Here is a 26,984-nt window from a genome sequence, read left to right as displayed (position 1 = left end):
TACCAAGCGAGGTTACAACATAAATTAGTTTCGTTTTATGTTCTATGTTCTTTTGGTGATTGGTGTTTTATTTCTTTATTATAACTATTTATGTATATGTGTTCTGTTGGGTGTTTTGCGTACATATGTGCGTATGTATTTAATGTAATAAATGTGGGAATTTGGCAAATGATGTCTTTTGCGTTATTTCTATAGTACAATACTTCTAGAAACCCATCCGACACTACGATATGCGCCTACGACATACACAATTGTCATTCTTAATGGTGACCATATAGTTAGCGGTATCTAACAGTATAATGCATTATTACTACTATAGTACAATACTTCGACACGGCCAACTATCATACTTAACACGCATGCCCCGTCTATCAGTCTAATAAAATGACCTGACCTGACCTAACTCTGACATCGGAGTGTGCTCTGATTGTAAGGGCTGAATATCTGTCCAAATATCCGTCCAGGCCTCTACAGTCAGACTACTCGGGCTAATTTTGATAGTAATCAAGACTATATTGAATGTTTACTGGTAAATTTATTAATAAACTGATTTTATAATATTATTATTATTATTGTTTTGATTGGCTGTCAGTTATCCGCGAGACCAAACCAATAGAAAATTGCTACACCGATTGTTTGGCAAAAGTGACTCAAATATTCTTGGTGGCTGTTGGCCTGAGCATTATGTTGTATCGGTATCCAAAAACTAGTTAGTGTCATTAACTTACTCAGCTATTGCATGCGTTTTCTGTAATTTAGTATTTCTGTTGTACTTTACGCCCTAAAATTGCGGCAATGCTGGTAGCTTGGTTTTGGTTTAGGCCTACATAAAAAAAAAACTAATTCCATTGGCATTGCATCGTTTTCTGTCAGTACGGGACCGTTCAACAATTAAGCAGCGCTCTATAGTCTGTCCTATCATTCTATACCATCGACGCCCCAAACTGCGTTCACCTAACGACAAAAATACGAATACGAATATTTACGGAAATACCATTCCACATTTTTCAGCTACGATAAGTAAAACAAAATAGATTGCCGTAATATAGGGACTTGCCTGTTGGCCAATCCCAAATTTGATTTGTAAATAAATATTGTTTAAACCAAAATAGATTGCAATCAATTAACGTAAAAAATCAACAATGTGGATGTAAAACAAATCCATTCAAGTAAATAAAAGTGAAAGACCCTCCGGTAGGCCTAAATAAGAAAGAGTGTGACGTTTCTAACTGCATTCAGGCGCATGCGTTTGCAAAAGGTATCGTACCGCACATGTACGGTTCATCATTTTTAATTTTTAAGGCCACTACATGAAAAAAAGAGAAAAGTTTCTTAACTATGCACAGTTGACGAACACTTTGTTTGATATTTTTTAAAAGGAAAAATTCAATTTGTCAAGCTTTCTGGTCTGGTCTGCGTTTTACCAACAGCCATCGCTAACACTTGTCAATACTGATAGGCATAACGTTCATACCAGTGAATATAGTTTGTAAAATATAATTTTATTTATAAATTGATTCTTAATTAACATACTTTATACACTAAAATTATTTACAATGTTATCAATGGATTATGAATACTATTTACAGTAGAGGCACAAAACTGTAGCACACCTTTTGCAGATCGAATATAATAATTGAAAACAAATTCTAACAACAGAGGTGTTAAAAGTCATAAAAATTAAATGCTTTGGCCTTGTTGATCTTACACATGTGAGGTCATATAACACGCACCGAATGTTATTTCTACGAGTCATGTGGACCCGATATCGGTAATTTTATGGAGTAAACAAAAACAACTTGGTAAAATTGATGGTTTTAGGGGTTTGTAAAGTTTTGTATTTAGATACTTACTTGTTTGAACTTTATTGTTAATGATAATGTTCTAGAACTGAAGAAAAACCTCACAAATGAACGACAAGCAGACGACAACAAATCGGATGTTAAATACGTGAACCGTCCACAAGAAAACAAAGTGAACAGAGTTGGAAGCATAACACAATTAGGGACGTTGACTATATATATATATATATATATATATAAACGTTTGTAAATAATTTCAGTTTGGTTTGGCGTAAGAACAGTAAAAGTGTTTTGGAAATATAAAAAAAAAAAAATTGCAATTTACAAATCAATTTGCATAGAAATAAATAACTTGTATCGTGAAAAACCATAAAGTTAAACCGGTCTATTTACATTTGACTTGTTTTTAAAGGAATTTGCATACGATTGAACCCTGACATCAAAATACTTTTGTTGAATTAACAAAAAACTTCCCAAAAACAAAATGTACAAATAAGGAAAAGACAAGTAGACATTCAAAATATTTTTATACATGGGGAAATATATACACAAATGCCATTTTGCACTGCACATTATAAATGGTGTGTAATATTAAACAAACCTAAATAAACAACAGCTTTACACAGGTGTCATTGTCAAAGTCTCGTCTGCTTCGCAGATTCATTGCGTAAGAGTTTTGGTGACTAGGTAACACGTGTCACTCTTGAAAAACAAAGCCCGGTTTACGGGAGTAGCTGAAAAATGTCAATGTTCATTAGACTACAACATGCATTTAATCTATCCCTAATTTTTATGCACATTCCACATGTAAAAGATGTCTTCAAATGTACATACTGCTGCACTCAACACGACCAACTAAAATGGACAACTGATGATAAAGTCTGCAGGTTCAGTTATGTGCACACATGATATATATATATTATAAATACATGTACAGAGCATCGATGTCACCTGCCCGTATGAAGTAATATTTTTTATCGCCTTTGAAAAGTAAAAAAGGCTAGATATAGATTTTAATTTTACGGCATCGGCCGGCGTCAAATTTTGCGTTACTAAGTTTCGTGTTTACATCAGCTTCTCACAAACTGTAAGTCCTAGGTCAATGAAACTTGGTTTAATGTTGCACCTATGGATGTTCATCACTGTGCAATGAAACTTGCTTTAATGTTGCACCTATGGATGTTCATCACAGTGAGCTGAAACTTGCTTTAATGTTGCACCTATGGATGTTCATCACAGTGAGCTGAAACTTGCTTTAATGTTGCACCTATGGATGTTCATCACTGTTCATGTGATAATAATTAAACATTTTTTATTAGAATATCTTTGCATTTAGTTTAATTAAAATTTTGCATGTTGTTCCATTTTTCACAAACTATAACTCATAGATAAATGAAACTTGTATTATAGTTGTTTCTATGGGTGTTCTTCACATTGTATGTGAAAAGGTTATTGATTATAAAATTATGTCTGTAGCTTACTGGTATGTGCATTATGTCATTTCATAATGTTTGTAAATTAAAACATTTCTGTTATTATTTTATTACATGACATTAAATTTTTATCTATTTATTAATTAATATTTTTCTGAATTAATTAGGTGTGTTATAACTTGATAATTTTAATAATTTCTGATGATCTAATTTGCTAATTTATGTACATTATAAACATAATGCACATATGTTGTTTCTTTGTTAGCAGTTGTGAAATAGTGATGTCCCATCCCGCAAACACCAAGCCTCCACTGAGAACCTCGGCCAGTGCAATAAAGAAACTCACTTTGCCGTTTGGTTGGATTGTCAAACAGTCCTCCTCCTTCCCGGACCGCATCTACTACTTCAACACAAACACAGGGGTGTCAACGTGGGAGGTGCCTGAACTCGTCAAGCCTTATTTGGTTAGTGTCATTGTGGGAGGTGCCTGAGGTGGTCAAACCGTATTTGGTTAGTATTAACATGGGATGTGCCTGAGGTGGTCAAATCTTATTTGGTTAGTAGTAATGTGGGAGGTTCCTGATCTGGTCAAACATTATTTGGTTAGTGTCAATGTGGGAGGTGCCCGAGTTTGTTAAACCTTATTTAGTAAGTATTAACGTGAGATGTGCCTGAGTTTGTTAAACCTTATATGATTAGTGTCAAGGCGGGAGGTGCCTGAGCTGGTCAAACCTTATTTGGTTAGTGTGAATGTGGGAGGTTCCTGATCTTGTCAAACCTTATTTGGTTAGTTTCAATGTGGGAGGTGTCAAAGCTTGTTAAACCTTATTTGTTAAGTAGTAACGTGAGAGGTGTCTGATCTGGTCAAACCTTATTTGGTAAGTATTAATATGGGCAAGGGATGTTTTATATGCAAACAGGGCAGAAGTTAGTTGTAGGTTGAGTGCTCACTTGATGTGCTTACATCACAGGATCGAACCACCTTGGTGGATCCATTTAGCTGGGGGGGGGGGGGGGGGGTCCGTTCCAACCAGTGCACCACAACTGGACAAAAGTCGTAGTATGTGGTTTCCTGTCTGTGGGAATGTGCATATATAAAAGATCCCTTGCTACATTAGGAAAAATGTAGCAGGTTTCCTCTGATTACTACGAGTCATAATTAACAAATGTTTGACATTCACTAACTGATGATTAATTAATCAATGTGCTCTAGTGGTGTCATTAAACAAAGCAAATTTTATTTATGTGCATACATTAATGACAGACAGGATGGTACTTCCCCACTTTAAAATATACATGTATTGGTCGTCGAACAGTGACCAATACATGTTGCTTACTACAATGTGCTTACAACAATATATTTAACTCATTCTACTTATAAATACAGTATAACCAGAAATATTTGTGGATTTTTATTTTCATGGGCTTCAATTGTAAGCGGGCAGCCTTGAAAATATAAAACCTTGAAAATGCTGTATTTGATAATGTTAACAAATTCTATGGAAAATATTCATTGTGATCACCATAATAACTGACAGTTTACCGCAATATTTAATTTGCTGCCATGTGTAGATCATGCACAGGAAATTACAAGGGAATAGTATATTCAAGACATTCCGTACAGTAAAATATGCGCTATGGTGGTATACTCAGCGCTACGTTATCATATCTAAGTTTCTTAATGTACAAAGTACTCCCAAGATAATTGAATTACCTCATTGAATTGTAAAAAACTTGAGAATCACAAATAACAAAAATCTTCCTGTTAAACATATCAGCACTATCCAACATGCTTTTTTCTTTACTACTACTAAAATAATGATTACAGGTAACTGGATCAAATTGATTTTTAGTATTAAAATTAGCTTTATTCTTTTAGCAAAATATGAAATAAGTTTTCAAATGTATGTCTGCGTTGTTTGTTTACAGACTCTCCAAGATAAGCAGCATGCAACTCGATGCACTGGTGATAGCTGGGATCCCTGCTTTTCACCATGTTATGAATCTGAAAATGATGGTTCACCGTTTAGTGGTGGAGGAGGCAGTGATGTGGACTACCGTGTGTCTGATCCAGTGTTTAGTGCATTCCAGAAAAACATCTACGAGAACATGAGATCACAGGCTCCTGCTGATGACCACGGTGCTCATTATTCTGCCCAGGATGTAGATCTGAGGAAGGGTCTCATGCCTCATTTTTCACATTCCACCACAACTGGAAGCGTTTCTCGTGACAAACCTAACATTTCTTCACCGAGTGCTGAAGCATTAGCAAAGTTTGACAAGGACGAACGGAGGGAAGAAAATATGCCAAAACGAGCACTGAATTATGAGCAGGTCTACAGTGTTTCAAATCTTTTATCAAATCTACGACAACAACCAACTGATAAAAAATATAATGACTCTAATAAGACTGTAAAGCAGAGTAATCCAGATAAAAATAAAAACAATTCTAAAAGGGAATCATTAGATGTTAAAACCTCCACATCAAGTGATGTTCAGCATTCGGTTGTCGTCCAGTCCAATCTTTCTTCTACAGTCTTTGTACCATTTCATGTCAAGTCGTCAAATTTTACAAAGTCTGATGCCGTAAGTAAAAGAAACAGTTCTTGGTCCTCACGTAATGTAAAGGAAAAGTTGTCAAAAACCATTTCTGTCAAATCTCAGGGATCACTTTATGTCAAATCTCGGGGATCACATATGCAAGAGGCTAAAGAAAAAACACTTCCCTTAGATGTTTCTTTAAAGTCCAAATCTTTGTCTTCTAAATCGAAACAACCAATCTCTTATGAAGATTTTTGTGCTCATGATGACCTTCCTACAACATTTGGTTGTAATTCACCAAAGAAATTAAAAAGTACAAAAAGAAGACAAATCATTAATTCTAAAAAGGTTGAAAAGGTGGCGGCGGATCCTACAGATTTGAGACATAAATTGGCAAGTAGAGATCAGAGGCAGGAAATGAAGCAAGACAAACCTAACAGTAACACTGAATCTTGTAAACTGCTGGATTTATCACATCCAGATGGCAGAAAGCCATGGACCCAAAAACGTAAGAGTTCAGAGTTTTCTGAGGATCTGGAATCCAAAAGTTTTAAAAATAGCAAATTGACCACCACAGTAGTTCAGTCAGTTTGTGAATCCAGAGAAAAAGTATCTCAGTCAGCTAGTCATAAAACTGACGCAGTTAAGAAACCCAAATCGTCTGTATCAGCATCACTGAAAACTAGTGAGGTGGACAAATGGCAGCCAGTGCCTGTAGATAGGAACAGTGACAAGCAAGAAAGTAGAAAGAACAAGTTGCTCGATCCACATCAGTTGGTAGTTCTGAACAAAAACAATTCTGGTAAAACATTGTTGCAAAGAGCAATTCATGGGAAAGTTACAAAGGTTACCAAAAGAAATAATGCAGTATCTGATATTCGGAATGTCATTGCTGACATGGGTACTATTAAAAAGGTAATTTCTGTAAAACCAGTGACACAGGAATGTACCTCCAGTGATCATTTCAACAGATCTGAAATACAGGCAGCTGTACAGTCATGGGTTGATGTCAGTAGTGCACGAGTGAACCCTGACACCAGTAGGACTGCTGCTTCTTGCAGTACGACTTTTGAAACGGAAGAGGCTGATCGAAGGATTGTGGTTCCCAGTTGCACTGTATCTCCCTTCTTTGTGAATGACAGGGAATATTTGACTGGTCATAGTTGTTCACCCATGGTAGATGCATCTTTATGTGTAAATGGTAAGATTCCTTTAAATGTATGCATACATTTAAAATTAGATTAACTACCGTCATTTGCATACATGTTTAATCTGGCTTCAGAATACATGTAGCCATATATTGCTGTGTGTTAGCTGACCTTGTGATGGCTCCCATCCATCACAAAACTGATGAAAAAGTGAAAATATAGATGAAGTAGTTAAACTTGTTGCAAACAAACCCACCAATGAGCGGTCAAAAGGCTGGTTATGTGTACATGTAACTTTTTAAATTTGTATTTATACTAGTATAAAGCATATATATTCACAGTAATAGTATTAACATTTTATCCAGTTAACAAATTCATACCCTGATTATAAATAATTTGAAACTACAGAAATTTTAACATCATTTTATTCATACTAAGCTGGTCATTGGCAGAGCCAGGATTTTATATTGTGGGGGAGGGGTTTTTCGGAGGTGCACATTTCTGACAAATTTGAACATATACTTATGTTACAATAACTTACTATTACCACTTTACATGTATTTTGATAAACATTTCTAATGGAAGTAGAATACAACACTCCATCATATGTGTCATGTGGGATGGAAAAAGTACACCCGAGGTGGTGGAAATTTCAATCTGGGACGGGTCTTGCCAAGTTTCTAAGTTCTAAGGTTGAAATGTTCACCACTGAGCGTGTACTTTTTTTATCCCACATTGCCACATATGGATTTTTTTGTGTGTCTCATTCATTCGGAAAATAAACTATTATATTTTACATGAACAGACAAAAATGGCTGAAATTTGTTTATTTTTTATTTGAGCTACACTATCGAATTTGCTGTGTTTGTTTCATGTATTAAATCAAATTTAACACCGCAAATTAACAACATAGCTTTTATAATGAAGGTTTTAATAACAAAATATCAATCTAAAATTGTTGTCTAATGACCTCAAATCACCATCTCACATTAATATGATGTCATATATTAACAACGACGTCATGTTAAGTGCAAGCTCGTGTAAGATAGACATTTCTTTCATAGCTTTCTTTCATGGGATATACCTAAGGATGAGAGAATGCCGAGTCTTACAGCTGGACAAGCTCTCGGGTTATTATCATAACTTTGATGTGAGTGTATATGAGTGTTGACTAATTATTTCAGAAGACTTGAGGGATGATGTCTGTGACATGGAAGTGGATGAGGAAGACCCCCAAATGATTGTTGATGTAAGATTTTAGGTTATTTTGTTTCTGTGATAAATTATTATAACTTCAGCCCTTGAAATTCAGATTGTCTTGTGATGGTACTTAGTGCAGATAATAACACAGTAAATACCCGATAATGATAAAAATGCTGTTGCAGATCAATTTTGCAACAGCTTTTAGTGGCGGGACAGCTGAATGCTGTCATGAATTTCGAGGGCTGTAACTTTTACATGGACTGCTATTCAAAACTTTTAATTATTACAATTATTTTTCTGTAACTACAAGGTTATATATTGATGTACCTATTATTTAAAGCTATTATGCCAGTAAAGGAATATAATAATATTATTTGAAAGAATATAATTATTATATTTGTACTATTAGGTACCAAATGGGCGTGTAATTATGCTAGGATATGTTGGTAATCTTAAATGTTTGTTGTTTTTGTTTGTTATTAGCAATAGATGTGCATTAATAATGCATTCAGAACAATATTTCATATACTTGTTCCTTATGTACAGTGGTAAAATGTTAACCATTGCATTTGTCAGTAGATTTTCAAAGTGATTATCATTAGTTATTAGCTACAAATGACATTTTACATGTACATAACTGGTATGTTAACATGGCATTTTTTCTTCTCTTTTTTTCAGAAGCTTCGAGAATTCAGACAAGAGTTAAAATTTCATCAGAATGAGGTTTGTACTTTACACATTAATGAACTGTCCTGAGTTTGTTGTCATGCCAAATATCTGGAATGTTTTTCAAATTCACTATAATTAGTTTTTTAAACAATTAATTTTTATTATATTCTACATTTGTGGAATTAAATATCTTTACCTCTCATTTCAACCTGAAGTCTGTATTACATACAGTATTTGTCAACAACCAACCAATGAAAATGTTCCTGACAATCAAGTAAACTGAAGCCATATATGAAAATGTTTTTACTTTTTATACTCTGGTAGTTTATGTGTTCATTTTAAAAAGATTTCACATCTCATATACTTATGTTCCGCCGGTTGATCGCCCTATTTATCATACAATAATTTTGTACATATATGGAAAAAATGTATATTGGGAATTTGAGTTACAAAAAAAAGTAAAATGGTCAGAAATGCATGACTATACAAACACTGATTTTGTAAACAAGATGTATTTAATATGCAGTTTAATAGTTAAAGTGACAGACCCTAGTTTTTAAACACTGAGACATATTTTTCACTGTTAGAGCCGTTTTGTAACTAAAATCATAAATTATTTAGATTTTAGTATAGATTATACATTTCCATAAATCTGGAGTGTTTCTGGTCATCCTGGTGTTTATAATATCACCAAATGCATTTTTCATATTTTTAAGAACGCACATGCGTCTGAAAAGTAACAGTTATGGTGTCGAGTTCTAGTCGATTTTAAGGGTATTTCCCCATTTCAACATCACAAACTCTCGTTTCACTGTGTTTGTAGATTAACCAAACTTGGTGTCCATTTTTACGGTTTGACTAGGGTCGACAACTTTAACAAAGGCTTTAACAAACTTAAATTAAATAACTAGGACTTTAGGTCATAATAATAAAATCTCTAATAATATAGTCAGTGTACATTGCTATATAGACAGCATGAGAAGTAATTTAATCAGTTTGATGTGACTATTTTCTGCATTGAATTACGTGATGTATACATATCATGCTGTATTTGTAGGCAGTGGGTGAACTAACCCAGACAGTGTCGAGTAACTCTGCAGAGGTCAAGGAAGAATCCAAGTCATCCAAACTTGTTGACAAGGTGGTTAATTAGTTGATGAATTCTCAGTTTTTACTCAGATAAAATAAGATTTCATATCATTCTGCATCTATTGTCCGTCCCATCATTCAGTCATCCAAACTTGTTGACAAGGTGGTTAATTAGTTGATGAATTCTCAGTTTTTACTCAGATAAAATAAGATTTCATATCATTCTGCATCTATTGTCCGTCCCATCATTCAGTCATCCAAACTTGTTGACAAGGTGGTTAATTAGTTGATGAATTCTCAGTTTTTACTCAGATAAAATAAGATTTCATATCATTCTGCATCTATTGTCCGTCCCATCATTCAGTCATCCAAACTTGTTGACAAGGTGGTTAATTAGTTGATGAATTCTCAGTTTTTACTCAGATAAAATAAGATTTCATATCATTCTGCATCTATTGTCCGTCCCATCATTCAGTCATCCAAACTTGTTGACAAGGTGGTTAATTAGTTGATGAATTCTCAGTTTTTACTCAGATAAAATAAGATTTCATATCATTCTGCATCTATTGTCCGTCCCATCATTCAGTCATCCAAACTTGTTGACAAGGTGGTTAATTAGTTGATGAATTCTCAGTTTTTACTCAGATAAAATAAGATTTCATATCATTCTGCATCTATTGTCCGTCCCACCATTCAGTCATCCAAACTTGTTGACAAGGTGGTTAATTAGTTGATGAATTCTCAGTTTTTACTCAGATAAAATAAGATTTCATATCATTCTGCATCTATTGTCCGTCCCATCATTCAGTCATCCAAACTTGTTGACAAGGTGGTTAATTAGTTGATGAATTCTCAGTTTTTACTCAGATAAAATAAGATTTCATATCATTCTGCATCTATTGTCCGTCCCATCATTCAGTCATCCAAACTTGTTGACAAGGTGGTTAATTAGTTGATGAATTCTCAGTTTTTACTCAGATAAAATAAGATTTCATATCATTCTGCATCTATTGTCCGTCCCATCATTCAGTCATCCAAACTTGTTGACAAGGTGGTTAATTAGTTGATGAATTCTCAGTTTTTACTCAGATAAAATAAGATTTCATATCATTCTGCATCTATAGTCCGTCCCACCGTAAAATAATGTGTTGAGTGCGTTGTTAAATAAAACATTTCTTTCTTTTCTATAGTCTGTCCCATCATTCTGTAAAAATGTTTTGTTTTTGTAAATAATTTCAGTTTGGTCTGATGTAAGAAGAAAAAAGGTGTTTTTGAAGTAAAAAAAAACTGTTTTTGTGTGCAATTTACAAATCTATTGGCTCAGAAATAAATAACTTGTAGTAAATTCCATAGTATGAAAAAAGGCGTTTGCTGTGGGATGGACTATAGTCAACTGGTTTTTCTAGTGTTTGTGCAGATTTGTTAAAAAATAAATGCCCTCTTTTTATTACATTAATTGGCTTAAAATTGGTCTTGCATCACCATAGTGTAACCTCATGTAAACTAATTCAAAATACAAACATATCAATAGTTTTAACTAATTTGTGTGTTATAAATTACTATCATTTATTATCATAAACTTCATCCATATTACATACAAGTATGTCTGTCTGTTTGTAATCAGTGGCTGTGGTATTTCGTGATCAGTTTGGAGTGTAGAGCTCTCACTGTTATTTAATATCCTTTGGACATAACTAGATCTTTTATGACAATTTTTGTGTTTTTAGAATGTTGATCATTTGAAGAATGTGAAGGTATACTGAACCTTATCTTAGCTCCATTATTCACAAAATTGTAAGTCCTGGGTCAATGAAACTAGGTCCTGGTTGTCGCTGTCCATGTTCATTTCAATGCCTGTTAAGTGAGATATGTATATAAATTGAATTTTGGGATGAAAATGTTTCATTGATGTATAATAATGATTTTTTTTACAGACTCTCTATATTGTGATAGACACAAATATTCTCATACATGATCTGAAGTTTGTTACAGAACTTCGGGATACAAAACTTAAAGGTTTGTACACTTTAAATAATTCCAACTCACTTCTTAAGCTTTCTAAAAAATATACTATAAAATTTTATTTCTTTTATGACATACTATAAATGTTGAAATATCTGTAGTTTTCGGTACATTATAATTATATTTTTAACTAATCACTGAAAAGCTAAAATTGGGTATTACTTTTTTAAGACATATAGGAAGCATTTTAGAATATGTCCTGGTTCAGTATCAGATGCCTTTTTCTGACTAGTGAAAACAATACCTATCTTGAGTAGTATATATTCTCATACATGTATGTTGGGCCAGTGGTATGCAGTGTTGGGCAGCTAAAATATTTAAATGCTTTTGAATAGTAATAAAGGGAAAAAGAGTCCTTGTGTTTAATTTAGACAGTCTTGAAAGATAAAGCTGTAATGAGAGGAATATATTTATAAAGAAATATATAGCTGTTTTGTTTGTTGTAGGTTTTGGTCTGCCATATCTTCTTATTCCGTGGGTTGTTATGCAAGAGTTGGATTGTCTCAAAGATGCTAAACCACAGTATATGGTAAATAATAGTGTAGTGAAATACATTAGCCTACTATTGCCTGCATAACATAACATAATTATTATTCTAAAGAAATAGTGAATTTTAAAAAGCACTATTCTGTCTGAGAATGTATTTTGTATTTTCCTTTTAAAAGATATGTGCTAGTAATTATAAAAGAGAAAATACTAGTACCGTATATCGCTGTGTATTAGCCGACTTTTTGATACAAAATTTATCAAGTCAAAGGCTGGGGTCGGCTTATCTAAGGAGTCAACATTTTATTGGAAATGTAAAGTTAGAATAGTGACGTCACGGCTTGACTCGATCTATTGTCATTATTGTGCTCTGCATTTCCGCTTTCATAAAGGTTCAATATTGCATTTTAACACAAGCTATTACAAATAAAAGATATTAAAATTGTATATATATGTTCATCTTTAATAAATGTTGGTGTTTAAAAGTTATTTAGTCATATTTATCTGTTTAAAAACAATAAATGGTGACCGATCAAAACAATTTCGGAAAACTTCGCAGGTCACGTGTCATTACAAAACTGCTTACTAAACCGAACACGTTAATTGTTCCAGCTTCATTTGTTTTGTTTGTCGGCTTGGGATTAATCGACACGGGTGGTTGGGTATGGTAGGGTATAGCCGACTACATGTAGTAATGAAAAGACCGATTAACAATCAACAATGCAAACAGTCACTGTGTTTTTAACGTGTGGCTGCAATCAAGAATGTTTAGGTATATTTCGCTATCTTGGTACTTATATTTTACGAGAAATAAATTAACCGGACACCGTTTCTATAAACAGAAATCGGCTACTGCTTCCGGATAAGTTTGCTGTGACAAATGACGTTTGAAAGCAGATGTACTTTGTCATTTTGTAGACCACACAGACATCTGACTTGGTTAGTTTTATATAGGGGGGTCGGCTTATATACAAGGTCTATAATTTTAAAGCCGATTTGGAGGGTGAAACTAGGGGGTCGGCTAATGCATGGAGTCGGCTAATACACAGCGATATACGGTAATATATTATTCACACAAAATGAAACATTAAAAATTGGGTTAACTAAATAACTAATCAGTTTGCAATACATTAGACTAAGTACAGTAACTGTTTTTGCACTAATCTTTAAATTTCTGTATGTATTTCTAGTTTCTCACAGGAATGGATTTAGCTAAGTGACAGTGTACTCAGCTGATGTGCAGTGGGATCATTCCCACTGTGTGAACCTATAGAGACCTCTATACCCATCCCAACCAGTTTCAGTGTAGAATGGATTTAGCTACGTGACAGTATACTCAACTGTTTTATTTTTCCCATCAACCAGTGCTCCATGACTGGTACATCAAAGGCCATGGTATGTACTGTCCTCTCTGGGGAAATGCATATATCCCTTGCTGCTTGATCAGTAGAAGTAGCTTATTTGGCAGAAGTGGAATTCCTGTTTTTCTCCCTGGACCAGATGTCAAAATACCCATGTTGGACACCAAATGGTCATACATGTTTCAGCTTAAGATATGCTAAACATCCAAACATCCCCTCATCTGACAAAGGTCAAGGCTATATGTTATGTCTGTGGAAACATACATATATCTGTTTGGTAGGAGTAGCCTTTGTGGTAGTAGCAGGTTTCTTCGCTAAATCTAATTCAAATGTTGAAATAGCCATGTATTAACTTGTTTGTAATTTAGAATGTTTTTAGTGAAAACAGAGTCTCTGTCTCAACCACAGAATTTTCTCTACGTAATTAGGGGATTTTCTCCATTTGTGGACGTTATTGCTGGTTTTACAATTTTACCGGCGACATGAAGAGCTTCACTGTATGGTATTGCATGAAATATATGTTTGGAGTGGCAACTGGCTGGAGGTAAATATCTGTGAGAAGTTGTTTCTTTACAGTACAGGTCTGTCTCAAAGATGAAATTGGCAGATATAACCGTGATGTACTTCCAGGAATGGTAGTGAGGTTTTATTAAATTCTAAAGTGAATTTATCTGTGGGTGTTTGTTGTTTAAGATGTGGAAAAGGATATGTTTAGGCATCATTAAGCATACATTCCTTCTTGCAGTCTCTGCGTGGACAGCGGAAGGCTCAATTGGCAGTGTCCTATTTGTTTGCTTGTTTCCAGTCCAGACATCCTCGAGTTCAGGGACAAAGCTCAAAAAAGGTAATACAGTTACCTAGGATGAAACCATTTATATTACTGGCTTTCATGTGGAGCATAAAGTCTGACTGTAAAGTACTGTAAATTGTTTTATTTACATTTGATACGTAATCTACAGGTTGTCTTTCAACAAAGTAGTTTATCCAAACTTACAATTTGTTTTATTAGATATTGAGGTAATTCTGACCAAAAAGTTTGCGTTAACCCTGCTTTTTGGAAATTAATTAACAAGTGTGCTAGATTGTAATTTTAAGCAAATTGGAAAGGTTTTTTCTCAACTGTCCAGTTGTAGTTGAATTGTGAAACTATGGCATCTTGTTAAATTAAAAGCTCTTCCACTACTGTTTTGATTAAAGTATTCCTGATTTTATTATATATGAGAATAAGACAACACGATATCTCATATTTTAAAACTATTTGTCTTCATGAAATGGTATCAGTCAGTAAAACGCAGAATGTATGGAAAAATAGGACTGTGACGAGAGGTATCTTAGATGAGTAAAATATGTTATATGACAGTTATTTGTAATGTTTTGTGAAGTTATCAATGAAAACTGCCACAAATTATATAGAATGGTGTAGCATAGTGTTTCATTTTTATACAAAATTTGTGACTGTTAAACATCAATAAATTCACAACAAAATGATAAACAATTCTTATAATTACAAACAACACAATTTATTTACTTACAAATACACATGTTTCTACCATTCTTTCCAGGACCTGTTTTATGGTAATGACATCCCATTTGACGTAATGACGTCATTTTCTGAGATTTTTAGTATAAAATCGTTTTGCTTCTCTAGGTGATTTTATACACATCAATAAATTTGCAATAATGTCAAGCCATTTTTATATAATTACAAGCAACACACCATATTTAGATAAAAAACCCACATAATAAATCAGTTTCTAGCGTCCTTTCCATGACCTGTTTACATAATAACATCCCATTTGACGTAAAGATGTCATTTTCTGAGGTTCATCGGAGGATAACATTTAAGTTTTTCTGTGATGTCATCCAGTCAGAATGGAGTAAACCGTATTACAGTGGAAAGTTGGTAATTATATACAGTTAATGAAACATTTAGATTAAAGATTTGATTCAGTAGCTTGAAGTGCAAAATTAATGTTAATTTTGCTTGGCTATAGAGATATTAAAGAAATTAAATGAGAGTAACATTTCTGTACATGATATGTAATGAACAAGGAGTAAAATTTGGGTTTTGAAAGTATAGTTTATTACTATTTCAGGCAAGTGAAACTCTTGAGAGTTTACGGATTGAATGTAATGATGACCGTGTTCTGCAAGCAGTTCATCAGTGCATGAAGGACAGTGAGTTATTAATACTGTATTTTCCGGCCTATTACGCGCCCTGGTGTATAAACCACACCACTTGTTTTTAGGCAAAGTTCTCAATTACATCCGTACATAAACCGCACCTTTAAATAAGTCGCGGTTAAAACTAAGACACAGACTTAATTACAGATAATTATTGTTTGTATTTAATAATAATAAAGAGTTCCATTCTCCCATAAATTCTAGCAATAAATAACTTTGGTTGTGTGGCTTTCAGTTTTACTTGCATTTTTGAACATTATTTAACGATATTGGTAAATATGGTACTCAACACATCAGAAAGTTTTGAAAAAGTTTGGAAATTAAATGTTTATCAGCAGATTCGTATCATTAAATTATCTTCTCTTTTTGCCACAGTAAGTCAGGATAAATATCTTAATTTGGTCAAACTAGCTGTATGAAGTAAACAGTGCAGTAATTTTTAAATTTTTATTTTATTTTATTGCTTTTGATAATTATGTTGTACATTTAGTTTATTAAATAGAGGATAGCAAGTATACATTACCAGTTGAAAGTGTCTTAGTAACATTCCATGGTATAGTATGATTTTGTCTTATAAAAACCACTGCAAGTCGATGAAGCAAATAACCCACTGATTCCTGCTAATGGTGAAATATTTTGTCAATTTTAGATCCTCATTCATGTGTGGTACTGCTGTCTGGAGATAAAAACCTGTGCAATAAGGCTATTGTGAATGGCATTGACGTCTTTGGAAGAGAGGTATTTGTCGTTGCCATATTCATATTTGCCAAACATGTAAAGTTTGTCTTCTGGAGTCGTAATTCTCATTTACTTATTGAGTGTTTTTCTCTAATATATGTTAATAATTAGCACCAGGAAATGACATGTTATTAGCTTTTGTTTTCAGTGGAAGCATTAAGTATTAATTTAGTATTTTTTGTATCTTGCCCATTCTTGAAAGGTAAAGACGCCTAATTAAAAATCATTATTGTTTTTCTAAACCATTAAAAGCAGTAAATCTGACAAAATTGTATTGTACCAAGAAAACATGAATAATTACCATCATCAGGTATTACTGTGCAGTACTGAAGCAATATTATATATACCCAAATCAGTGTCAAAATATCCCAGTCATTACCAACATCCTAGACAGCTTACATTAATTAATTAATCAATGTGCTTAAAAATGCGTGGTATCATATTGAACATTATTGCAAAATGAACGTGGGCTTTTTTTTCAATGGCAGTTTAACATATCCACAGTATATGAAAACAATTCCTTACTTGTAGATAATTTCAAAACTAAAATAATTAGTAAAGTACTTTAACATAAAGTACCAATAGAAAATATAACTGAGATATATATATAAATATATTAATTCAGTGTTTTGGATTTTTAAAACTTGATTACATTTGTTATAAATATGTTTCTTTTTAGACTCTGTTGAAAGGCCTATCAAATCTTCTGAACAACTGTCACAAAAGTGGACTTACATCATTGGCTGTTAAAAGTCCAGGTAACATTTTCAGTGTGTTTCAACCAGTGGATTTAAATAACTATGAACGATTTCTTTAAGTTAGTATATACTTCATATTAGAATGTGATTACTGTATTTGACCAGGAATAAGCCCAGGGGGCCAAGACAACTCATTTGTAGCTTTGTTGGGGATGGGCTTTTTTCCAGACATGGGGCCAGTTTTGTTTTTAAAAATTCCAAAGTTCACTGATGAGTAAAAGAACCTAAAAATTATCAATAAAGAAAACAAAAGCGGAAATAAATTTCATTTCAACATCCAAAGAATATTGTTTTTTAATTTATTTTAAAACGTTGTATGAACACTCACATAATCCAGCACAAAATACAGTACACAAAGTGAAAGTACATAATCACATGTCAAGTTCATCCTGGTTCCACCCAACAAACTCGATGTCCTCAGTATCGTCATCCTCATTGTCGAAATGAACTCCAGATTCGATCTCTTCATGTGGTGGCATTGCCTCGATTTCCAGTCCAACATCGTCGACCAAGCGAGAACTTGGCAGATAGTTTCTGCTTCCATCCAGTGGTAGCGAAATCCCACAGGACTTAAAAGCCCTCCGTATGGTTCCCTCCTCAACAGCTTCCCATGCGACACTTACCGAGACTCTAATGTTCTGTCTTGTCGGTTGCACATACTTTCCTCTGCAGTTCCACTTTGCTGACTTGAACCACTTGCACCATTGTTGTTTTATTCTCTCTTTAAACACCTTGTTCACGTAAGTATCCATTGGCTGGACAAGTCCCGTGCAGCCTGAAAAATAAATATTGAATACTGTAAACCATCTGTTTACTGTGTCACGCAATTAATGCATCATCAACATAATGAGACTGACCATCCCCATCACTGAAAAAAAAAAATAATAATAATAATTACTGGTTAATTGGATTAAATTCCATAATATACTAAATAATAGATGACTAGATAAAAACAGCCAAGAATAAATAAAAAACCTGCAACAAACATCGGCCAGTTTCCCACTAAATTAAAAACAGAATATATAAATTAATACTATAAATAAAATTTTAAAATAATGAAACAAAATAATTTTTGTTTCATTTTAATTTGTATGAATAGCAAATGAAAAAAAAAAAATGCATACTTCCTGAACTGTAACTATGTCGGTCTCATACTCGTCAAAACGATCTGCTGATGACTGGCACGCGTCAAGTGTCGTTGTTGTTTGGTCCCCAGACATGTCGGATGAAATGGTGTACTTTCACTGTTGTCATCCAGCCATTCTCTGTAACAGTAATCAGTACATTGTCTGGCACTTTCAACATGGGTAGCACTTGTGGGCCGATAACACAATTTTTCTCTTTGAAGATGATCAAAGCTTTCTGTTAGCACTTGCCGTCAAAACTACTGTATACCTTTTCAGTGTGACAGATTTGTAGTCTTTGCTCCTTTCATCTCATTTGTGAGTGTCAAATCTAACCATTGTTTGGTCCATATTTGCCATGTTGTAATTTGTGTAGTCCCATTTCTGTCTTAAAGCGTGTATTGCTGAATGAAAATCTGAAATATTCTCCTTATTATCACTCAGGATTTTCTGTGCGTTTTTTGTCCCCTGTCTGATTCCCACAGAATATCTCTGCTTCCACCTACGTAGCCACCTGTTTTATGCCTGGAATTTTTTTTTACTCTAAGCTGAATGGCAACTTCTCAGGCCTAAAGTAGTTGGACATGCATCTACCTTCTGCCCGCTCATCCTTGAACCATTCGAAGACAGCTTGGTCCATTTCTGTGCTCTTTGCTTCCACTCCACTACCAATATTTTTTCGTTTCGGTATCTTTGCCTTTCGAAAACATCAGCAATTTCTCGTAATCTTTGTCCCACAGTCGAACCTGTTTTCTTAAAATGCCATATTCTCTTTCAACATCCAGCAACACCTAACTTATCTTTAACAGTATACCGTTTGAATACGAAAGGCATGTTCAGTGTATATTGATAAAAATAGAAACTGTAATTTTTAAGACCCACTATATAGTATTTCTGAGTAATTACCCCAAGCGGGTTTGGTTATCAATATTACTCACCTTTTCTATTCCCTTTGTTTGATGAGAAATATTTTCTCTCATTTCGTTTGATGTGTGATTAGTACTAAATAAACCTAATGATATATAAAAGCACAGATGTGGCTGCATCACTTGTGTTAAACTCTTTATTTATTTTATTTTGTTCATTAATAAGTCAGTGTGTCTCAGTTGAGAATTAACAACATAAACAACACAAGTCAATTAATTAATATGCTTAACACACCATTCAACTAATCAAAAGTTGGCTATCAATCATTAGCAGTATTCATGCCCTCTTCAACACCTGACAACAGTCAGTTTATGAGACTTCACAAGAGTTGGCTGTCAATCAGTAGCAGTGTCCATGCCCTCTCCAACACCTGACAACAGTCAGTTTATGAGACGTTACAAGAGTTGGCTGTCAATCAATAGCAGTGTCCATGCCCTCTCCAACACCTCACAACAGTCAGTTTATGAGACGTTACAAGAGTTGGCTGTCAATCAATAGCAGTGTTTACACCCTTTCCAACACCTCACAGCAGTCAGTTTATGAGATGTCACAAGTAGTACTATGAATCAACCAATCAGAAAGGCTTTTGTTGTAGCTATTTTTACTGTAGGCCAGGAAGGTGGGCTTTTATCAAAGACAGCATGTATGACACAAGTGAAACAGACCATGCTTTAGGTTTTAGGAAATGGTCGCTTTGTTGATCAAAGTACAGTAGCCGACAGTGAAATTGTTTATTGTGGTGTGTTTGTGGCAGAGTTGGGTGGGGGTACAATGGGTACTAAAATTATACACTTTATTGGTAATATAATTGTATTTATTAAGCTATAAAAATAAAAACAACACAAACTACAACATTGTTTTGAATCATTTATATACTTGTTATTTTGGGAGCAGTTTGCCACCCAACAATCTTTTGAACTTTCAGTGAATCTTGATAGCAAACATACTACATATTTGGGTATGGGCTTATTCAAGGATATGGGCCTAATTCTTTAGATTTCCAGAAATGGGAGTGGGCTTATTCACAGGCGTGGGCTTATTTTTAGTCAAATACGGTAATAGTTTGTTTCTGTTTTGCCTTGCAGGATGTTTTGCAGCATCACCAAGTAGAATATGTGATGATGACCTCTCTCCCATCTCACAAAACATCTCGTCACCTTCAGCTGTCCCATCTGCTCACTCACAGATGGAAATTGTAAGACTTATAGTTATTTTTACAAATGGAATTTGTTTCAGTTATTAATGTAAAAAGTCTTATTAAAATATGGGGGATAAAAGCAGACAAGGTGTGTGTGTCTGTGTGTGTGTACGTGTGTCTGTCTCTGTGTGTGTGTGTGTGTGTGTTTGTGTAACATAATCTGAACAAAATGGGCTGCACAAAAAGTTTAAAACATTGATTCCTGTTTGAGGGTCGTATTTAAGCAAAGTTGGTAATACATTTGCAAACTTAACGTGAACTCCAGTTCCTTCTCTGTGATCTCCCATGAATATATATCTCCTTTAAAATGCTTCTCAGTGTAAATGTTTGGGTAGTAAATGAAGATGAGATTTTTATTAATGATTAGCAGATTGTAACTGAAAATAATACAATTGTGATTGGTCTTTTCATTTGTATGTGGTTCACAAGAACTGAAATTAATTTAAATAATACACCCATGTCACATGTCACAGCATACAAGTCTGCACATTTTAATTATGTTACATTACATCTTGAAACAAATGTTGGTGTTATGTTTGTAAACAAACAAACAAATAACATTAATTTAATTAATTAAACAATTGTCAAAACAGCACATCTTGATTGTGAATATATGTATAAAACTGATACATAACAATTGAAATGAATAAAACTGAATCAATGCACAAAAAGCACCCTTTTTTTTATCACCTGTCAACATATTTATCCAGGCATCGAAATAAGTCGAGAACGGTTGTTCAGGTTACCGGGAGGTTACCACATGAAAGAAATGTCGAGAATGGTGTTTTGTTCTTGACAAAAAGTTTCAACGTAATGGTAGTTTCGATTCCGAACGTAAACCAGGCAATGCATTCCGGACTTCCACATTTCATTTTTTCTGGAAAGGAATTGCATCGATGTTCATGCGCACTTGTGCAATTGCAAGCAATTATAGTCATTCTGCATTTCAGCAGCGTCCACTAGATGTATTTACTTCCGGATTTCATTTTTCGTACCGATGTTCACGAGCATCGATACAATATCAGTCCATGTTAACAGGAATTCAATTCTAACTATCATATAGTTGTGGTAACCTATAGGTTACCAGGCTATTTTTTGTGGTAACCTGTAAATGGGTTACCAGACACAATGCTTATTTCGATGCCTGTTTATTTTGTATTTCAACTACACAAGTTTACATAAAAGTTGCCATACATACCTTATTGTAATTTATGAATCCGTAAACGAAATAACTGTTTTATTTTATCTGTTAACATAAACATCCAAGCATACTTTAAATTTCCCTCCGAGTGACAACACAACTAATATGGCTGCCCAAAATATAAAGCTGACTGTATGGCCTATTTTCAACTATAGTCTATTTCATAATTATCATTCTCCTATATCAGGGGTGGGAATTCTCCTTAGATCAGCTGTTTTACTCTCATGAAGGGGCGGGACGTAGCCCAGTGGTACAGCACTCACTCGCTGTGCGGTCGGTATGGGATCGATCCCCATCGGTAGGCCCATTGGGCTATTTCTCGTTCTAGCCAGTCACCACGACTGGTATATCAAAGGCCGTGGTATGTACTACCCTGTCTGTGGGATGGCGACAGCTGATTTCCTCTCTCATGTTTGACGTCATATAACTGTAAATAAAATGTGTTGAGTGTGTCATTAAATAAAACATTTCTTTCTTTCTTTCCTCTCATGAAACATTGCATTTCCTCGCATTTTAATCGTCCTTTCCTCCAAAGTGTGTCAGATGGCACAGATTTTAACCTAGGATTTCAAGAAGTTCCAGGACCCCTCTAGATTTCCTCTTTTTTACAGTTCACCAATTCCCATCCCAGCTATATGGTTACTGAAAATATTATTTGTGCTCATCTATACAGTTAATAACAGACAACTTTTGTTGATTAATGATAATAAATGTTGGCATTGGCTTTTTTATATTGTCATTTTATGTTATCCAAACTAAGGAGCATGGAACACCATTTATATTTGTTATTTGCACAATCAAAATTAACCTGAAACAAACTATAATAGAAAATGTTCATTGTCTAGAACTTAAGAAAAGTCTGATCCATTACCTGTTTGTTGTTTCTGTGAACAGTAGCAACAGAAGTGGTTGTTTTAATGGTTGCTACCTAGACTTACAGTTTGTAATGCAGGCCATTAAATATAAGGGGGAGCCAATAAAAATCACTCATTACTTGAGTTTGTAAAAAAATAATTTAATTTTTACTTTCAGTAGTAGCACGTTTATTGTTCCATTGTATTGTGGTAAAACAAATATTTTAAAATATACATTTTGTCTTTGAAATATAACACAGATGCTTAGGTGTGCAGACTTTAGTGCCACCAATGTATTGTGACATATCACCTGTACTCACTACAGGTAATCTAGTCTAGTCTAGTCATGTTATAATGAATGAAGAAATGAGTGAATGTTATGACACCACCACCAATAAGTAATCTGCTGCATTTCTCAACAGGTAGATGACGTCTTGTGTTCAGCCAAGGTTGTCATCAGAGATGGATTTGGCACTGTGCTCCAGACTGAGATGGAGGAGGCGTTTGGAAACATGTGGTTTGTGTTTATTGATACCTTGTAATTCTGGCCTCTAGTGGTGAGGGGAAGAGAAATGGTGAAGCCATGCCCCCATCCCCTTAAAAGCTGATTTAAAATGTACCAAAATGCACCTGAGAATGTTAGTTGTATAAAACTGCCTGAACTGAGTGACTGTGAAAAACATTAAAATGAGCAACAAAATGTGAACATTTAGCCTGTTAATAAATCATAGATGAAGAACTACATTTAACATATTTAATTTACATGTAATTTACATTGCAAAGCAGTGTGTTAGACTAAAATAAATTTTAAAGGTTTCTGAATTATATCTGGTCTTAAGATCAAAATGCCTTTTTCTATATCTCGGAAAATCTGGATGTTTTCTGTAAGTTAGAAATTTCACCTTACAAATGTGGTAATTAAAAGTAAGGCATTGTCGCCTCTACAACAGGGACGTAGCCCAGTGGTACAGCGCCCGCTCGATGCGCGGTCGGTGTGGGATCGATCCCCGTTGGTGAGCCCATTGGGCTATTTCTCGTTCCAGCCAGTGCACCACAACTGGTATATCAAAGGCTGTTGTATGTACTACCCTGTCTGTGGTATGGTGCATATAAAAGATCCCTTGCTGCTAATCGAAAAGAGTAGCCCATGCAGTGACAACAGTGGGTTTTCTCTCAATATTTGTGTGGTCCTTAACCATATGTCTGATGCCATATAACCGTAAATAAAATGTGTTGAGTGCGTCGTTAAATAAAACATTTTTCTCCTCTACAACAGATTGTGTTTTTTCTCATTCCAACCAGTGCATCACAACTGGTCAAAGGCTGTGATATGTGTTTTTGTCTGTGAGAAAGTGCATATTAAAATCCCTTGCTGCTAATGGAAAAATGTAACGGGTTTCCTCTGATGACTGTGTTGGAATTATCAAATGTTTGACATCCAATAGCCGATGATTAATTAATCAATGTGCTCTAGTGGTGTCGTTAAACAAAGCAAACTTCTTTTTTTGTCTACTCTACTAGTGCTGAAGTTACTGGTGGATGCCATGGTCATTGGATTGTATTTTGTACTATTTGAGTGATTGAAAGATGACAATAATTCAAAATAGTATCCTGTGGTTTAGCTGTATTATGATTCATATATTGCACATTATTCATGTTGTTATCGTTCTGATTTAGGCTTCAGATTGTGTATAAGAAACCACCATGGTCTGCCTATGATGTGATGATGTGCTTTCAGAAGTAAGTTCATGTCTGCAGTTTTCCAGTATCCTATATGGAACGACTAAAATACTCTGTTGGTTATCTCGTTATGTCCTTTCATTACTAGACCTTTGTTACGCAGCAACCAATATTAAAATATGATACAGTTAGAAGATAAAAAAATTTAACCTGATGGTTTTATTATAAATACTGAAATGTATCACTATCTCACTGCCTAGTAAGTAAATGGATATGTTAAAAGCATTTATATTGTATGTAGTTAATATTTGATGACAAGTATGCTTTCCTATATCCTCATTGAAGTTTAAGCTGAGTTACATAGCTTGGACCAGTCTGGTTATATAGGAACACATGAATGGACACTGATAATGGCTAAAGTTAAATATTATAAACCAAGCTAAGTAGAACATTTTAGGTAAAGAAATTATAAAGTTACAACATGTACTTAAATATATAACACTAATTGTTTTTAACAGGCATTGGATAGCAGTTTTTGGTTTAGTGTTCAACAGAAGATTGTTGAATTCTGTAGCTGAAATGGTGACCAAGCTCTCTCCTACAGAAGGTATAATAATGACGTGGTTTATGATTGAAATACATTAAAAGATGAGTTTTCAAGTAAACAAACAGAAATGTTCCAGCATCTTCGATCTGTAACAACACAATTTGTAATAACACAATCAGTAAATAAATAAAGGGTCAATCTGCCTTTGGTTCATTCTGCTTTAATTTGTGCTCTATCTGGTAATCAAGCAAAATAATCATAAGTTTCTTTGCCAATGAAAAATAAATCTCTATATATCGCTGTAGTGTAGTTTAATCATACAGCTGTACTTTTATGATATGTAACATCTGTCTAATAAAAGTAGTTATGCCATTGTTAACCATTTCACCCCTAGCCTTTCTCATTGTTACATCTGTTCTTCCGAGTTGTCCTGTGATTATTTTCAACCAATATGTTACTGTTCTGTTGGCTGTTTAGTATTTATGGAGTTAGACAAATATTTATATAGAAGTAATAATTTGAATTGTTGGTTTGTTGTGGTCATGTTACTGAGTAACAAGAGGAACTGTTCATGCTGAATACTTTTATTGCATTTCAGGTTTGCAAATGGAAGGCCTTAGTGAATTGCTGCGAGAAGCCCTGGTCCTCCTCAGTGAATTTAAAAAGAAATCAGAGTAAATTGTTTTGTCTTTAAAGATTTCAAATATACGTGATATTTGTGACAATTTTCGTATTTTGCTATAATGGTGTGATAAACTCTGAAACTGGTTTTAAAAGATGGTTCTGTATGTTATTTTACTTGTGGTTATTTGGTTTTAGTAGTGGAATGGACAGGGCTTCTAGAATGGTTTTTAAATCTTACTAGCCATGAGATTAGGGTTTTCCAAAATCCACTTGCCGTGGTTAGAAATTCTACTAGCCCTCCTTCTGTATATACCATACATTTGTACCAAAAACACTAGAAAGTGAATAAAACAAACACACACACTAAATATGTCCAAAGCACTATTAATAATAACATTGTTTGTAATATGTTTTATTTACAATTGCAAATACCAATAACTATTCTAACTTAAAAAAAACTTGTTTCCTAATAAAGACATTATTTTATACTGTCAAATGCCAAGTGCTCTCCGATTTTTTAAAAGGTAAACACATATATTTTAAAAAAAATACTTGCTGTTGGGCATGATGGAATAAACGGTTTACTAACCTCACCATGAAAAACACTCGCCACGGGCATCGGGCTATCATATTCTAGAAGCCCTGATGGAAGAACAAACTCGGCCACTAAATAATTATAATTCTCTTTGATTGATACACTACCGTGCATTTATCTTAAAACAGACAATTTTAAACTGTTTTGCATCTTAATATGTACAGTTTCACGGCTGAAATAATTTGCAATCAAGCTATCATTTTTCTGTTTTGTGACATATATTCCAATATATTCCAAACTCCTTTTAATAACACCGAGAACACCAAAAATGTTGGCCATGTTGGTAAACTGAGATGGAAAATATTTTATTTTGTAAAATAAAAGGTGCAGTTTCATGTCACGTTTATTATCCCGTCACGACGAATTGTTGAGGAGATGTAGTGACTTGTCTAGAAAAACAAAAGTACATACATATGTAGGTGATTCGCAGCATCACCACTCTTAAGTACAGAGATGTGAGAGCTACGCAGACACGCATAAATGTGCTTTTCCATTTCGTCTAAAAAACCCACCCAGAACATGATGTTTAGTACTGTTAAGCACACAAGGTTCATTTGCATGTTTTCACGGTTTCAAGTTTTTGATGTGTGCCTGATATTATAAGTTATAACCAGTTTAGATTTGTTAGCATTGAATGCAATTTTTGGCAGTTCTAGGGGTTGCAAACAATTTTTCTTCAGGGGCCCTTGAGCAGCCCTTGGACCCTGGCCACAGTAAGCTTTTTTGTTCCAGCCCCTCTCACATCCCTGTAAGTACTTCATTTTTTTTAAATCTGATTTTCATGAAACTTCATATAAAGG

At 34.2% G+C, this 26,984-nt stretch overlaps 1 protein-coding gene across 1 annotated transcript; it reads left to right on the top strand.

The window, feature by feature from the left end:
• Positions 1–646: 646 nt before the first annotated feature.
• Positions 647–25,666, top strand: LOC121383601 (transcriptional protein SWT1-like). The gene is made up of 17 exons (XM_041513691.1): positions 647–709; positions 3,504–3,699; positions 5,165–6,977; positions 8,109–8,173; positions 8,806–8,850; positions 9,854–9,937; positions 11,820–11,901; positions 12,354–12,436; positions 14,500–14,598; positions 15,851–15,932; positions 16,588–16,676; positions 17,356–17,434; positions 20,571–20,680; positions 23,161–23,255; positions 24,416–24,478; positions 24,937–25,025; positions 25,564–25,666. Exons 2-17 carry the CDS (start codon positions 3,517–3,519, stop codon positions 25,641–25,643), a joined length of 3,141 nt encoding a protein of 1,046 aa, XP_041369625.1. The 5' UTR covers positions 647–709; positions 3,504–3,516; the 3' UTR covers positions 25,644–25,666.
• Positions 25,667–26,984: the final 1,318 nt, after the last annotated feature.

Source organism: Gigantopelta aegis, chromosome 10, assembly GCF_016097555.1.
Source record: "Gigantopelta aegis isolate Gae_Host chromosome 10, Gae_host_genome, whole genome shotgun sequence".
NCBI classification, from domain to species: domain Eukaryota; kingdom Metazoa; phylum Mollusca; class Gastropoda; order Neomphalida; family Peltospiridae; genus Gigantopelta; species Gigantopelta aegis.
Note: the sequence above shows the minus strand (reverse complement) of the source record. Positions and strands in the feature narration are given on the sequence as shown.